This window comes from Lissotriton helveticus, chromosome 1_1, assembly GCF_964261635.1.
Source record: "Lissotriton helveticus chromosome 1_1, aLisHel1.1, whole genome shotgun sequence".
Classification (NCBI taxonomy): Eukaryota; Metazoa; Chordata; class Amphibia; order Caudata; family Salamandridae; genus Lissotriton; species Lissotriton helveticus.
In genome coordinates, this window is record NC_136057.1 from 1807849062 (window position 1) to 1807866253 (window position 17192).

Sequence of the window (17192 nt, forward strand, 5' to 3'; positions counted from 1 at the left end):
TCCAAGCATGAGCTTAGATATCACAGTGACATATCCACTCCCGCAGATATGCCTGCACTGGGGAATAGTGTACCCTGCCTTAGGACTGTAAGTCCTGCCCTAGGGGTTACTTACCTATACCACATGTAGTGCTTGGCGGGTATGGCACTCTGGGATGTGTGCCATGTCGACTCTTCATTTTTCTCTGCACCAAGACATGCAGGCTGCAATGGCAGTTTGCAAGAGCCTTGTGAGGGGTCCCTTAGGGTGGCACAGTTCGTGCTACAGCCCTTAGCTCTTTAGTTCCTTACTGGGGACTTACACGGATCCTAAAGAGGTGCCAATTGTGGAACAATTGTACAGTTTAAGGAAAGAACACTGGTACTGGGGTCCTGGTTAGCAGGAACCCAGTGCACTGTAAGTCAAAATTACACCAGTTACCAGGCAAAAACTGTGTGGGGGCGTACTTTAACAGAGGCCTAGGCATCCGCACCTCCCCTGGATTGCCAGTGCAGGCCATTGTGCCGTGGTGCAGGTGCCATTCTTTTTTGTAATGCTGGCACTCCAGCATCCCAGTGACTCACTGGGCTGCTGGAGTGCGAGCGATGTTACAAAAAAGAACTGCGCCCTTCTGCACCATGGGCCTTATTTAGAGTGTCTAGTAGTTGTGCAGAGGCAGTGCCAGGTTAATCATGCAGCGCACTCCGGATCATGGTACAACGGCAGGGAGTGCAGTCACATAGGAATGAATTGGTTTTAATAAAATCATCTTTCAGTCCCCCTGTAATCGTGGAGGACTCTGTATTAAAACAATCAGAGACCCAGCCATATTGAGCTGAGCAGCCAATCAGCAGTACGTAATTACATAAATCGCACTGTGAGTCCCTCTAGAACCTGCAATGACATCGGACCACTCCTGGCCACGTGGTGGGTCTCAACAGCCACCTTGAGCAGCCGCCAATCATTCATAGCGCGAATGCGCTACTTATGACGGCCCTGTTTCTTGTTTTTGGCCTGCCCCCAAAGAGAATTTTTTTTCCTTCACTTTTGAATCCCTGCATTTGCCTCTTTTGGCGTGGGCGCGCAGAAGACTCCGGTCTGGAGCTCGAGAGGCGGACTAACACAAAAAATATTTAAGCAGGAGGGTTCTAGGGAAACTTTAAAAACATGCATAGGATTGTATCCCCAATATTATAAGTCAAAAAAACTGTTGAAATCTTTGGGTCTACTCAAAAGGGAGGAAGCACAAACGCCACGGACTATTTCACACAGACCTAGCTGTGGGAAATTCCCTTTTCAGGATGAAATCCCTCACTCACCAGAGGTGACATGCTTCATCATTTGGGATTCTCCTCTCAAAGGAAAAACCTAGTTCCTTTGAGGGCTACAACCCCCTCTCTGAGAGGGAGGAGCTCAGGGATGTTTTGGTGTCTATTCTACCAGGATATTCTAAATCCACAAGCAATAAGAACTGAAGTGAGAGTGAGGGTGCAGCGCAAAGTAAAGAAAACGTGAGGGATGTGATAATAGAACTAGCTAGAGAGGACAAAATGTGAGCTTTATTCAGATGTACTGCCTGCCAGGATTAAAAACAGTGCACCTGCGGTATGGATTTAAACCGCATGAATGTGGTGGAATGTCATGGTCAACATGTTTCAGCCATAATACCTCTAACGTCGGGCAAGGCTTTTGTCAGGACCTATTTAGATGCTGCTGCTAAAGGGTCTTGGTGAAGTAAAAAAAATCAAAAATACGGAACCAATAGTACTCCCGGTTCTTCTTCTTCAAAGGGTGACTGTACCTGCAACTGCTGGGTAAGAAACTCCACCTCAACCTGGCGACGGCTAAGGAAGGGGGCACCGCTCTCTCCGTCGGTGCAACAGACAGTTATGTGAGAATCAAGAATAGAGGGGCTTTGGCTCTGCCCAAATGTTGGGAGTCAAGAGTATTTGTTTGCAGTCTTTCCACAAACGAAAGTGCGTTTCCTTCATACAGCTATGGTTAATATTATATTCTGCTTGTTTATCAAGCTACCTAAGCCAGTAGCAGTAAGGTTCCCTAGAGAAGGCTCACTGACATGCATAAAGTGTCAGGTTTACTGTGAGCTGGAGCTTGAATTTTCAGGAGCACACACGTGACAGTGATGCTGTTGCAGTGTCTTAGATAAGCACGAAATGTATGTCTTTCCTTTTCTCTGACAGCAGCACAGATACTTTTTTACTCAGATATGCCTGTTTGATGTTCCTTTTAGGCTGCAGCAGATATGGGAACATCAACTTGCATTACCAAACAAGAAACTACGGTAGTTACCAGTCCTTTCCAGTCACTTTCACACAAAATCTTATTTTGATCCTTCCACAAAATGTTATTGTGATCCTCCTATAGAATTCATACAACATTCCTTTAACTTTAACGTCCCCGAAAAAAACCGCCGACCAATTGGCATTGCCAATGCCAATGCTTGTTTAAAATCTGGAGGCCGAGGGAATTTGTCCCCTGCGTCCCTCCTACTCCTAAATCCTGGAAGGATAAATCCCCCCTACTCCTGCCTGAATGGAATTCGCTTGTGGGCGGTATGCTGGCGCTTAACCAAATGTAATAGGCAAACCCTTCAAAACAAAAGAGAGACGGCCGGGGGTCAGAAACAGTGACTGTTTAGTTTGGTAGACGGAGGGAATCTGCAAGCATGGAGCTGTTTTTAGCAACCTGGTCCCTCCTGTCCTCGGGCACCTTCCTGGCGACGCTGGCATTCTTATTCACCGTCCTCGCGCTCCTCTTTGATTTCATGAAGCGCAGGAGGAGCTGGGAGCGCTACCCACCCGGACCCACCTCGCTGCCCTTCTTCGGGAACATTCTGCAGGCGGACGTCAAAAATCTTCCCGACTACTGCACTAAGGTGAGCCAGGTGTGAACCGATGTCTGTTAAGTACTTCTATTTGAATGCGGAGGTACAGTTAAAATAAGGCGCTCTGGGTGGGGGTATATGTGTTGCCATAGACACGGCAAGCTATGATAGAAAGGGGTAACGTGTACCGCAATGTCAGTGAGAGGGCCGACTCAGACTTCCATCCTTTCGAGTTCGGGGAACTGGAGGACCAGAAAAACTCGGTAAATTGTAACAGAGGGCCTAGAGCGGTGCTTAATGCGAGCCCTGCTTTCCTAGAGGACACAAGATCCCAGCGAGGATGAGTGGAACATTAAAAAGTCTGTGAAAAGTGTCACGTGACATTAGTTTTTTTCCCCTCTTTTGTTTTTCTGGAATTAATTTCGTGAAGGTAAGTCTATATAGGTTAACGACCCCTTTACTACTGTTGTAGCCAAATATAGCAATTATCTGGGTACAATGGGCCCCTCAGGGTTCTGAACCCCGTGCCACTGCACCTGCTGCACCATGATAACTACGCCCTGCCTAACTCCACATTGACGTACATTAAAGATATCTGTCTTCATGGATATGAATCTTCAAAGTACGGCGATGTGGAGTTGAAAACAGTAAATTAATCTATACGTCTTACTTTCACGAAGTTGTGGTAGTCAATATAGACTTACATTCACGGTATTTTTCTGTGATATTTTTGTAGGAAGATATTTTTGTTGCAAATATGTTAAAATACAAACGATTTTCACCCGGATCTGCCTTTGCCTGGCATGGAACGCAACCAGTCGTGTTAGTAGCGCAGCCATCGTGTTATAGGCTCTGCTGCAAGGAAGGGAGTACCCACGCCCACCACCTGCTGTTTGAATTAGAACATGCAGCAATAAGGTGGGTTCAGATGGTCCCGCAGGCCTATGGGCCCTGGTGCCACTGCACCTGCTGCACCAGTTGAGGCTAAGCCCCTGAGTTGTTTATTTATCAGTCAGGAATGTACTCCTAGGGAACCGGACGGTCTGGTTTTAAATAGTAAACATCATTTAATTCGTTCTATGGCAGAATATGTATCGACAACAACAGATAACGCTTGGGACCCGAGCAGTGACAGAAAGTAAATGATTATTAGGGATTGGCGGTCAGCTGAATTTACGCAAGCATCTAGGAAACGGGCAAACACACAATCTGACTGGTTGCTAGATCAGAAATCGCAAAAGGGTCAGATGGGCAGCATTTCCAGTGTGCCTCATTTTGTGGCATATCGGGTAGCTGGCTGGTCGGATGGTCAAACAGTGGTGTGGGAGCAAGGAGTAACTTCGGGGGTGGAGGGAGGGGTGGAGGGGGTGGAGGGTGTTGGGTGTTACACCGCCCTAATAAATGTATTTTCAGATGAATAATTGGGTTCGGGTGCTTTCAGTCAGGTATGGTGAGGTAGGCGTTTGTCAGATTTCACTTGGATTTTTGTGTACACACAATGACAAAAGCCCCCCCCCCCCCCCACACACACACACACTCATCTTTGTTTTGAAAGCCCTAACACATTTTTATTTTACAAAATATTGTGTATCTCTCATTTAGTTCTCATATTAATCCGTATTCCTCTCCCCTTCCAGTGCCTCTTAAGCCCCTCTCTTGCGTCCTGCTTGTCATATAAAGAGGCAGATTTACGTTGCCTGGCGCATCTCTGCAAATCGGCAGAGATGCGCCAGGAAAGATACGGCACGCAAGTTCATCCTTGCGCCACCCATGATGCGCCGCATTTACAATGTGGCGCATCATGGCGCAGGAATGAACAGATGCATGTCGCATCTTGGGCGTAAAGTTGGCGCAGTGCTGAAGTTGTGTTGCGAGCGGCACGCAACTCCAGCACTGTTCCAACTTGCCCTATCTTTAACGTGGTGCGTCAAGCCTTACGCCTGCTTCAAGCAGGCGCAGGGTTTTGACGCATTAGCGTTGGGAAAGTGACTCAGTGAAATCTTGTAGATTTCACTGAGTCACTTTTCAGGGGCGTTCCTGCGACGGAACGCACCCCCCTGCACCGGAACGCCTACATGAAACCTGACGCAGGTTTCATGTAGCGCAGGGCCTTACACCGTGACGCATCTCCATAGATGCGTCACGTTGTAAATGCCTCGTAGGGATGCGCCACATTTACGCCGCCTTGCGTGACGCAACAGCGGCGTAAACGTGGCGCATGGGGCTTGTAAATCTGCCCCAACGCATTTTGACATTATATGCCAGCGTGATGGTCGGGAAATCTGATGCTCACCCCCTCCTCTCAATCTCACTGAGCAAGCTACGACCCTGATTGGGGCGGGGACGGAGGCTGGGAGAGGCAGAGAGGGCCAGACCAAGTGAAAGCAGGGGAGAGAGAAGCAGAGCAACGTCGGAGATAGTTATGAAGGGAGAGAGGAAGATAAGGGTAGGGCCGGATCCATATAGAGGGGTCGGAGTTAGAGGCTACGGGGGCAGAAATAGGTAGAAACTCATGGTGAATGGGAGGTAAACGGAGGAGAGAATCAGGGACCGAGGAGTACATGAGCGTGAAAGTATGGAGGCTTCAACCCTTACTGAGGAGGAGGGACAAAAGAGGAGGGGACAGAAGCAGCAGAGACATTTCGCCCCAAGCCAACTTGGCGCTGTGTCAGTTCTGAAAAGTGAAAAGAGCTAAAGCTGCGTAGAAAGACCGTAGGATTAAAAAAAGCTTGCAGCTTGATCAGATGACTTGGCCAGTTAATTGTTTGATGGGGAAGATGAGGGGGGGGAAGGAAATGGCAAAGAACCATGGTGTACAACCAGTGGGAGGGAAGCTAGAGGAGCACTGCAAAAACATTTTTGAAGTACAAAACAGTGGGTAAGAATGTGAAAATATATTTCATTTTTTTGTTTGCAGTTTTATATAGAGCGAACTCAAGGACACTGGAAAGCTTTACTTCAACACCACATAGATGATAAAAAGTCAATTCATTTTTTGTTTTTGCCCGTATAGATTAAGCGATTTTGCACAGAATCACTGGACGTTTAGCTGACGACGGGTCTCCTCCTTCCCCGTTTCCGAAGTCGGCCGCTCTGGCTGCGACTTCACCTTCTCTCTTTGATGAATGTTCTGCTCTCGGTCCTCACAAAGTCACTTGACATCATCGAAGGACTGTCATTCAGAAATGGCATTAACATTTACTGCGCACCTGTACACAGCGAGCTGGCTGACTTTAAAATGTGAGGCCAATAATGCATAAATGTGATATTCATACCCAGGGCATTAAGTAAGATACAAAAACTGGGGCGTCGGCGTGGTCAATGTAAATAAGGGCGTGGCTTAAAACACGTAAGCTAAACATCTGTGTTTAGCACAGTGTGCCGCCTGACTTTTATTTTGCTGTTCCTGTCATTGCGTCCAGATACACGATACAAGAAGTCACATCATACCTACAAGTCAGGACTATTGGCTTTGTCAATGTAAGTAAGTACATATTTATTGTCTTAGGTTAATTAAAACCATTACAAAAAATACATTTAAAAGCACATATTATCAGGTAAAAGATTATAAGAAAATTTTTAAAAACAAGAAAACTTTAGTTGTGAAAGTAGTAGTGCTAAAAACAGTTTGATATGGGAGGTGAGCGTTGTTCATAGCATCTTGTCTTGGCCATAGTTCAATTGATCTAGTCAGGGCCCAATTCATGGTTTGTTAGTTTCAGCTCCAATAGTTTCAGGAATTTCACCAACTTCCCATTTAATGGCGGAAGACCTGGATCGAAACAAGCGAGAACTGCTTGTCTGCGTGTGCGGATTTTTTGTTCATTAAAAGCAGTTTTTAGCAGGGCTGCTCTTTCCTCTTTCAGCCTCGGGCAGGTACATAACAGATGTTCGAAGTCTTCATTTTCTGCACCGCATAGCCTACATTTTGTCCCACAGTCCCTTCTCAGCCATGGTTGTAAATGTGGAATGGATGGTAGGATTCCTAGCCTAGGTTTTAAAAAGGCTTCTTTAGTTTTCCTGCCGTACCCCAGACCAAAGTATGCTTGTAGCCCCGGTGATTTGTATGTGCACAGAGTCATCCAGGCGTGTCGCCTGTGGGAAAAGGTAGCTTTGTCTTCCACGTGCGATAGTCTTTTTATGCACTTGTTTACAACATGCTTGAATTGCGCATGCGGTAATGGAGTTTCCCATAATTCTTTCAGACCTGTAACAGTCAGGGACTTATCTAAGAATGTTTTCGCCGGCAGTTTGGAGGAGCTGCGTAAGTCTTGCCATAGCTGATGGTTCAATGTGTTTTCTGGTGAATTCTTTATTTTCTACCAGCACTTTATGTATGACCCTCTTCTTGCAAGCATTTGGCAGGTCAGTCCAAATTCTAACCGGATCTGAGCTTGTGAGGTGTAGGTTGGCAGGTTAAAGAGAAGTCGGTAGGCCTTTGCAATGGTTGTGTCCAGCAGTTTCGCGTCTGTTCCTCTTAGAGCCTCACTGCCATACGTGATAGATGATTCTATTTTGACTTGCACCACGCGGAGCAGTGGCAGAAGAGTGGCACCATTGTGGTTTGACTTTAGCTGTTTAAGTGTAGTAGCTATCAGCATCCCTTTCCTCTTGATGGCCTCTAGTTGGTTTGAGAAGCGAACTCCTTTGTCGACCAAGATTCTGAGATATTTGTATTCTGAGCAGTTTGCAACAGCCTTTGTTCCAAGGAACCAAGTCTGCGGCTTTTTGTTCCCAATTATAGATAGAACTTTGGTCTTGTCGATGTTTACTTCTAGTAGGTTTGCTTCGGCGTATCCGTGCAGCGTGTTGATAAGATTTTGAAGACCTACTTTCGTGTGGCTAACCAGGACCACATTGTCTGCATAGGATATGCTGGGCAGCGCTTTGCCCCCCAGACGTGGGGGCGTGCGCATTGCAAGCTTCTAGGGAAGGTGGCAGGTCGGCTGTAAATAAATTGAAAAGGGTCGGCGCTAAAACGCACACCCTTGCTTTAGGCCTTTTGTGGTCGGAATGCGCCTGGAGAGGTGTGTGCCATTCCCGAGCTTTACCTGAACCCACGTGTTGGTGTGCAGTTCAATCAGAAGGTTTAGTAGAGGCGTGGGGATCCCCCAAGAGGCCAGTTTTCTCCAAAGGTTGCCCCGGTTAACATTGTCAAATGCCGCCTTGAAGTCCACAAAGCAAAGGTGGAGAGCCTGTTTAGTCACCCTTGCCTTGTCGATAAGTAGCGAAATTGCCAGCAGATTTGTTGTTGTTCCCGTGTCTCTGCAGGATCCAGTTTGGCTAGGTGGAATTATGTTGCGGTTTGTTGCCCATTCGCGCAGTTGGGTCAGTAGGAGCCTCGCGAAGTATTTAGCCTCAATATCCAGAAGTGCTACCAGCCGGTAGTTTTTTGGCAATGTTCTGTCCCTCGCCTTAAAAATTGGTGAAATGGTTGAGCCCCTCCTCGAGGCAGAAAGGCACCCAGATCGGCTGACAGACATGTAGAGGGGGTCAGCGTTTCTGCCCAGTATTCCGGCTCAAGTTTGAAGAGGGCCAGAGGAATTCCGTTTGGCCCTACTGCACCATCTTTCCTTCCTTTCAAGATTAGTTTCTTGAGTAAAACCACAGTGGTTCCAAATTCGGCTTCTACCCATGGTGTTATTATTTGTGGCGGTTGACCTTCTGGAGCGACCTGGGTCTCGTTTGTTATGGCGACCTGTTGGTTAAAGTGTGAGTCTAAGAAAGATTCCCAAGAAGATTTGGTAATGTGAGATATTATTCCACTGTTTTTCGGATTTAACATTTTGTTTATTGTGGACCAAAACTGGGCGCTGTTGTTTCCCTTGGAGTCGTGGTGAAGTTTCGCCCAGAAGTCGTCTTCGTTGGATCTTTTGACTGTCCATTTCAGTTTTTTGAGGTCCGCCTGATGCTTATGAATCTGTGCAAGAAGAGCCCCGTCCCCCGGGTTTTTTCTCAGCAGTCTTAGCGATTTATTGATCGCCTTTTTGTGGATTTTTAGGGCTGATTTCTGGGTGCTTGAGATCTTCCCTAGAACCCCAGAGCCAAAAGATGGACAGTGCCATACGGTTGTTGAATATTTATTTGCAAAATCAGGCATGAATTTTTCCCTTCCTGCTACTGGGTTGCCTGAAGGATAGTTTAAGCTGTTTAATTGAAGTTTTGCTGCATGTAGTACCTCCACCGTGTTGGCGACAGAGGTTTTAATTCATTTAAGGTTTATGGTATAGCTGGCGTGTGGTCCTGTTGGGTTTGAAAGAATTAGGTCCGGAAGGGCACAAAAAGAGACTTCTTGAGGGCGATGGTCACTGTCTCCCTTATCCCCTAGGTTAAAGCCCAGCACGTAATAAAAAAGAGGAAGGGAGACCAACGTGTAGTCTATTGTCGAGGTTGCGTTGCCTGAGTTGAACGAGGCCACGGATGGAGAATCTTCAGGAAATCTTCCGTTTAGAACCCTCAGGCCCATGTCAATGGTTGTTAGATGTATATGATAAATAAGCAGCAACTATGACTTGTACATAATATTGAAAAAACTTCCACTTAAAGTCCTGGTGGCACCACGACAATGTTGTTGCTCCTGAGTTTCAAAAAGGGAAGGGAAATCCAGAGAGAAAATGATCTCTTTAAAGGATTTCCCTTCCCCTACAACGCTCACCACTCGCACATCAACAGGCCTGCTGTCACTTCAGTCCGGGGAAAAAAAAGGGCCCGCCTGTGCCAGGGCACAAAACAGAGCCCGAAAGAGACCTGTCTCGAGGCCCCCATAAAAAAACTGCCGGTGCTCAGACCCGATGAGACCCGGCCCAATATAAGCCCTGTTCATGCCAGTTTTGTTCAGAGGCTGGACTACTGCAAAGGACTAGGCTAGTTGGTTTTGAAAAGCGAATGTCCACAATCCACTTACAGCAACGACTGCCTCACAATGGCCACTGAGTTCCACATTCTTATTCACTTGTTCTAAAATTACCTCTGTTTGTCTTAAAGTGTTCCCAAGCTCCTCAGGACAGGCAGAACTAAACAAAATGCATTAGTAAGTAATTCTTGCCCGCATCAGGTATAGAATAAAGTTTACTTTTCATCGCAGTATATGTGTATGGTAGTATAAAATGCTGTAATCAACAGTTGAAAACTAAAGATATGGACTATGCAATAGAGCTATTCAAAATCGATACTACACGCTTTTTGTTGCGTTCATGAAACTGAAGTATATATTTGCCAAAAACTACATATTTTTTACTATACCGGGAGTACCTATACCGGGAGTACCAGTGAGGTCTCATTTAGGATCGTGAGACCTGTCAGCCTTCCAGTGGTATTACCCCAAAACATTTGGCCTGCTTATCTCCTCTTTTGCTTTATCTTTTTGTTGGCCTTAGGACTCTGAGCACTTTACTATTGCTGGTCAGTGCTAAAGTGCATGTGCTTCTACTCTAAACATGGTGACATGGGTGTATATATGATTGTATATTTAATTTACTTGCAAGTCCCTTGTACAGTGGTATACTGTATACCCAGGGCCTGCAAATTAAATGATACTAGTGGGGCTGAAGCCCTGATTGTGCCTCCCACACCAGTAGCCTTTCAAACCTGTCTCAGGCTTGCCATTGCAGTTCCTTTGTGTGCAGTTTACCGCCACTTCGACATATCATTTGAAACTATTTGACAAGTCTTAAACTCTGCTTTTATTACATGTAAGTCACCCCTACGCTAGGCCCTAGATATCCTTAAAGGCAGGGTGCTGTGTTACTAAAAGCTAGGACATGTACTTTTAAGCTCAAAATGTCCTAGTGGTGACACACAGCTAAATTAGTTTTTCACTACTGTGGGGCATACTCCTCTCATAAGCTAGACTTGGGATGTCCTTATCAGAAAGGATTCTGATAGCTATTCCTGTGCAGGAAGGGAGGAAGAAGCTGACACTTACCCCTGAATATGCAGTGTTCCGTTTCCCACTCAAAGGGGTGATTACCTCTAACTGATAGTCTGGAGCCAGGGCTGGGAAGAAAGGGAGACCTGCACACTTCAAGGTCCTGCTTTGAAGTCACCCCACTTCAAAGGACTCTACTGAGTATAAGTACTGGGCCTCTGACCCTACCAAGACAGTACACTACTGGACCTGTGAAGAACTCTGTCAGTAGTAAAGAATGCTGTGCTATAAATATTGCCACTGCTTGACTGCTGCTTTGGAAGAACTGATTTTCTGTTTTGCTGTGATGCCCTGTTGCCTGTTGATCTCTGCACTGCTGAGGACAAGTACTGGACCCATCTCACTTGATCCCAGAGTGACTCCAAGGGCTGGCTGTCTTGCCCCCTGTTCTGAAGTCTCAGGGCCATCAAAACTCTCTTCAACCCTGCAACAAAACCTAAACTCTGCCATCTGTGAGTCCTGACCTGCCAAGTGGTGCCAATCTAGTCTTGGGCCCTTGTTAGGTGATTTCTGCTGTACCGAACAATCAAAATCAACGTTGTGATAACTTTGAGCCGATAGGAACCGACACATTGCTCTTCAACGCTCATGCAGAAGCCGATCAACGACATTGCTTCAATGGACTGTGTGAGACAAGATGATGATGGACAGTATGGCTCAACAACAACGCAGCACCTGCATTGTAAAGGGATTCGTAAATGAAGCCTTCATCTCTTGCGCAGATCAGAAACCATGCATCGAGTCTTCAACATCAACGCTTGCTCCATCCAGGGTACTTTTTCAGCAGAACGTGCTTGAGTCCTGTAGCTGGCCTGCTGTCGACTTGAACTTTGGATTTACCATTGTCCTGCGTGACCGCAAGTAACCCCTAAGATTTTTTTACTTGTAAGCACTACTTTTTGATTTATTCATTAAAAATCCATAACCCGGGTTCTACCTATCGGATTATTCTCTGTTTGGTCTTGTTTTACTCCTAAAAATATAATCTAATTTTCTAACCTTGTGTGGGATAGTTGTGTGTTGTTTTCCTTGTGTTTCTGTGTGTGTGTTGCACAAATAATTTACACATTGCCCTTTAGGTAATCCTGACTGCTCTGTGCCAAACTACCAGAGCGCGAGCACACGTTGTCTTTTAATGTGTATCTAGTGTACCCTGACTAGAGTGGTGGTTCCTGCTTGTACAGGGTGCATACTGTGACAACCAGAAACCCCAGTTCTAACATTGGTGAAGATAGGACATGTGTTTGTGCAATATCATATAGTAACTCATTACTAAGACCATTGAGATTTTTTTTCAATTCTCTCTGATTGGCCTTTTGATTCTTCTGCTAAATTATGTCTCACTCTGGAGGAGCAGCACCAGAACCCGCAGGAAATGATTTTGAGCTGGCCAGGTTAGAGGTCTACACTGTGCCTCATATGAGAGATATTTGCAAGAATTTTCAAGTTTCTACAGGAGGCTTCACCAGGAAGGTAGAGCAGCAGAAAGTCTTGAGAGCCTGACCAGAGACCGAGGTTGCAGGGGGATGACAATCTAGAGGTGGAACAGAAAATTCCTGAGAAGGAGCTGATTCTGCAGTTTGATGTAGCTCTGGGACTGTGTGAAGAGGGGGCCAACAAAGTGCTGGACTACATATTGTTTCCACAGCAGAGAGCAGTGTCTTATCCAAGAACCTGTCCCCAGAGGAGCTGGCAGACAGGAAGGAGGAAAGGAAATTAAAGCTGGAGCTTACTAAATTGGAGCAGGCTCAAGAAGAGAGGAGGCTGGCCATGGGGAGAGGAAACTGACCCATGAGCTGAACCTCAAGGAGCTGGACATTAGAGCCCCACAAGTGGGGGCAAGCAACATCAATGCTGGTAGCATACCTACTGTGCCCACTGGTGAGTCCAGAGGCTGGATATCCAAGAATTTGGTACCCAGTTATGTGGTGGGAATGACATAGACACATGGTTTGCAGTGTATGAAGTGTCTCTAAGAGTGCTCAAGATCCCAGAGGAGTTCTGGCATGTTAGTATACAGAGTTGTGTGCCCACAGCGGGAAGGGACACTCTCCTTACACTAGAGGTAGAGGGCCAGACATGCTACATTACTATGAAGGCAGTGCTAGTCAGAAAGTTTAGACTGACCCCCTAAGAAGAGTATAGGCTCAGAGTTAGGGGCAGCTACAAGGTCTCATCACAAACATGGGAGCTTTTCTTGTATTATCCCAGCAAGGCACTGAAGGGCTGGGTGAGGGGCAGCAAGGTTGATGATTGTTCAGTGCTGTACAACTTAAATTTAAAGGAGCACATGCTTGATATTTTTTTCTAGATCTACGCCAACAACTTGTTGATAGCAAGCTTACTGACCCCAGGAAGCTTGCTGAGGAGACAGACAGCTGGGTCAGCACCAGAGTGTCCAAGAAGGTATCTGGGGGGACTCCCAAATCAGTGATCAGGGATCCCACCATAGAAGGAGGGAGGACTAAAAGACAGACTTCTCTGAAGGTCCAAAACAACTCACCGGGAAAAAGGGTCTGATTCTCATTACCAATCTGGCACAAGAAGAAAGACTACCCTGACAAAAGTCACCAGCCAAGTCCATCAAGTGCTATGAGTATGGATACTGCATGGGGGATCCCAAGTGTCCAAAAAAGAGCCCCACCTCCCACTGGAGGAAAGAGTTCAGGGGTGGCTAGTATAGTGCTGGGGGAGGAGTTTGGCCCAGTTAATGGGGGGAAGTTTAGTAGGATTACCCTAGTGTTCCAGGGTGACAGTGGTATGATTCTTAAGATCCATTTGCCCTTCAATACTACAGAGTTACAGAGTATAGGCAATGGGTAACCATCAATTGGCATTGTGTTGAGGCTCTGAGGGCCAGCATGACTATGGCAAGCAGCCAGCTGGTGTACCCAGAGAAGGCCATTCCCAATGCATTCCACCAAGTTGTGATGGTAGACAACAGAGAGGTAACCAGTCGAGTGGTCCTGGTACCAAACTCTGCCTCACTGGGCTCCACACCTGTATCAAGGTTCTATGTGGACTATGGAGGGCCCAACTCAGTTACAAAAACAGATGCTCATTCCATCCCTGGGCTGACGTGCTGAGTGCCCAGTTAGGGGCGGCCCAGTACTTAAGTACCTTTGATTTTAAATCAGGATACTGGCTGATCACCCGAACAGAAGGTGCCTAGGAGAGGTCAGCCTTCACCACTCTAGAGGGCCACTGTCAATTTTATGTTATGCCCTTTGGACTAAAAAATGCCCCAGCCACCTTCCAGAGGTTGGTGAGCCAGGTCCTTGCTGGTATGGAGGTATTCTCAGCTGCACACCTGGATGACATAGCTGTCTACACTAGCAGCTGGAAGGACCACCTCTTTTACCTCCAGGAAGTGCTTCAGGCTCCGCAACAGGCAGGGGTGACTATCAATGCCAGTAAGTGCCAGATAGGGCAGAAGTATGTGGTGTAATTGGGACACCTGGTGGTCAGGGGTAAGGTGCAGCCCCTCCAGCCCAAAATAAATTCTTTCATGGCATGGAAACCTTGTAAAACCCAGACTGGGTCGAAGCACTTTTGTCCTCACTTGGTACTGCAGAAGGTTTGTCGAAGGATATGGCACCAGTGTTGCCCTCTTGTCAGAGCTGACTTCTAAGAAGCAGCACAGAAATGTGATTTGGATGGAGGCATGCCAGAAAGCATTTAACTACCTGAAGCAGGCCATGTGCACAGCCATTGTGCTCAGGGCCCCTGACTTTTTCCCCAAAAAATAAAGTGGGCATTTCTCTGTTCTTACTGCTGTGTTCCGTGCAGGTTGTCTCCAATACACCTCTGGGGCGAGTGGCAACTATACTTTGTGTTAATATTAATGTTATTTCAATTCATAGAGCGCGACTGCTACCCAAAGGTGTCCTGGCACTGTGTGAAGTCCTTTAGAGGCCTAAAGACAGGGAAATTATCAACGGAGTTTAAGCAAAGAATAGCCATGTTTTTAAGGCCTTCCTATAAGTAAGTAAATTTGTCATGCATCTAAAATGTAACGGAAGGTCATTCCAGGCCTTCGATGCGCAGGCCACAAAACATCTGCCCCCCCAGCCGGCTTTTCGTACCCTGGTTACCGATATCAGTTTTGCCTCTGCTGAGCGTAGTGATCTTTTTAGTATATACCAATGAAATTATTGTTTGAGAAACTCGGGCCAGCTCCTTAGAGGGCTTTATAGACCATACACAGGGCTTTAAACAGAACCCTTTTTCTTATCGGCAACCAATGAAGCCTTATGATCTCAGCCGAGATAGTGGCATATTTTGGTATACCGTGAGCAGTCTAGCCGCTGCATTCTGTAGGAGTTGCAGTTTATTCATAAGCCCCTCCTGCAGGCTGATGTAGAGACCATTACAATAATCCAGCCTAGACATGGATAGGGCAGTGATAACTGTTTGTATACTGTATTTGGGCAGGTATGGAATTATTTTTTTGAATAATCTAAGGATGTAAGAGGTAGAAGAAACCACCACATTCACCTGGTCTTTAAAGCTGAGTTTGTTATTTATCCATACCCTAAGGTTTTTTACCTTCTTGTTGGGGGTGGGAAGGGGATCCAGTGTGTCCAGCCACCAGGCAGGAGTCCAAAAGCTGAATGCATCCCCTCTAGACAGCTACAAACACATGAGGGGCAGGTCTAACAGAGAACTTATCTGCATTCATTTGCATTCTGATAGCTCGTACTGGGCAGGAAGAGAGGGGGGAGCTGACATGCCTGTATATGCAGTGTCCTGTTTCCCACACAAAGGGCTGATTTCCCAATACTGATAGTCTGGAGCCAGGACTGGAAAGAAAGGGGGACCTGTGTACTAGGGGTGGGTGGTGAACTTGCTCTGCCAGAGGAGCTTGCAAAGTTCTTCCCACTCCCTGCTCCACTTGGAACAGGAAGTTCAGCAAAAAATCTTCCTCCAGCTACTGAGTAGCAGAGTTTACAGCCACTGGCCCACCATCCCTACAAATCCAAGTAATCCCACCTCGACCAGCTGACAAACGTGCCTGATTAGTCTAATGACCCTGGCAGCAGCCCCTTCTCTGCAGACAAACACACTCACTTTCTTGTAGCGGCCTCTGGCAATGGTGCGCTGCTTATGTATGTTATGTTACAGCAAAAACCAACAACAGTTTGTTTTGCTGCTGCAAGCGGGGGTGAGCCAGGCAAGGAAGTCCAAAACACTGTTATAGTATCAAAAGTCTTTATTTCAAATTAATCATTTCCTTAAATTTATAGTGCATACAGTTCAGCCAACGCGTTTCGGTCCCACAAGGAGAACTTCATCAGGGCTGAAAATGACATACAAGAAAACCAAAATCAAAACACGGACAATATTCACAAATTAAATACATTATAAAACGGCACAGGATTCAAACAAAAAAACACAATTATCTACTTACAAGGGTTCAGAAAACACTCAAAACCATTTATATTGACAGAGTATGGCAGAACCACAGGACATACAGAAAATTGAAAAGACACAACTTAACAGACAACACCCCATATTACTACAATGGAACTTTAGATATATCAAATCTATAAGTGTAAACTACTCGAAACTCATAACACAGACCAGATCAATGGCATGTGTAGTAGCCAAAGAGAAATTGGCTAGTGCAGAGGCCACATGTAGGCATCTAAAACCAGAGAGTAGGCATTTGTAGAAAGGCAAGGGGAGTGAAAGTGCACAGAAGGAACATGTGAATGTTCCACCCTATTTACAACACTATACATACCCTTAAAAATCCATAAAAATCTAGCAAAAGAGTAGCTCACAATCCCGACTAGTCCATGGTCGTAAGTGAAAGGGGCACAGTATGTAGACCAAAAAAATATAATAATCAACAAAAAGGTAATGATGCCGGTTTTGGACCCAGGAGGAGAATTGGAGAAGTGTAGAAAACAGCGTTGCCATGTCTGTTAAGACTACTGTTTCACCTTGAATAACACGAAAGCTCTGATCGTTGTGTAGCAAATATCCAATATAAACGCTCCAGTTTATTGCACTGGATCCAGTGGGAATTCCCAGGACTGAGTCATACGTAGCACATGCAAAAAAATATCCCTTTCCTGCGTTCTGAAGGACCCCTCCCGATATACGGTGGCTCCGGATCACTGAAACAATATCGATGTCAAGAATATCGATTTACAAAAATATAGAGGAAAAAATGTAGAATACCAAAATATCGACCTCCTATCTCCAAACAGGTAAGTACAAAAATATCGAATCAAAAGTATCGATGTAAAAAATATAGTTAGTCAAAATATTGAATTTTTAAAAATGCTTTAAATTAATTAAAAATTAATGAAATAATAAATCTAATTAACTTAAACATACTTAAATAACCTTAAAAATAATAAATAATTAATGTAAGTAAAAAAAAAAACATACAAATTGATTTGTTAATACATATCTCGGCCGCGAGAGCCG

At 45.7% G+C, this 17192-nt stretch overlaps 1 protein-coding gene across 2 annotated transcripts in view; it reads left to right on the forward strand.

Annotated features, from left to right (window-relative positions):
* The first annotated feature begins 2598 nt into the window (after positions 1 to 2598).
* Positions 2599 to 17192, forward strand: part of LOC144753085 (cytochrome P450 2D6-like) — a 382600-nt gene continuing 368006 nt past the window's right edge. Inside the window, exon 1 of one of the 2 annotated variants that reach the window (XM_078640876.1) lies at positions 2599 to 2875. In XM_078640876.1, coding sequence (XP_078497002.1) covers positions 2666 to 2875 — 210 coding nt within the window. In that variant the 5' untranslated portion in view covers positions 2599 to 2665. The remainder of the gene's footprint in view (positions 2876 to 17192) is intronic. The other variant, XM_078640882.1, reaches the window with a different exon arrangement.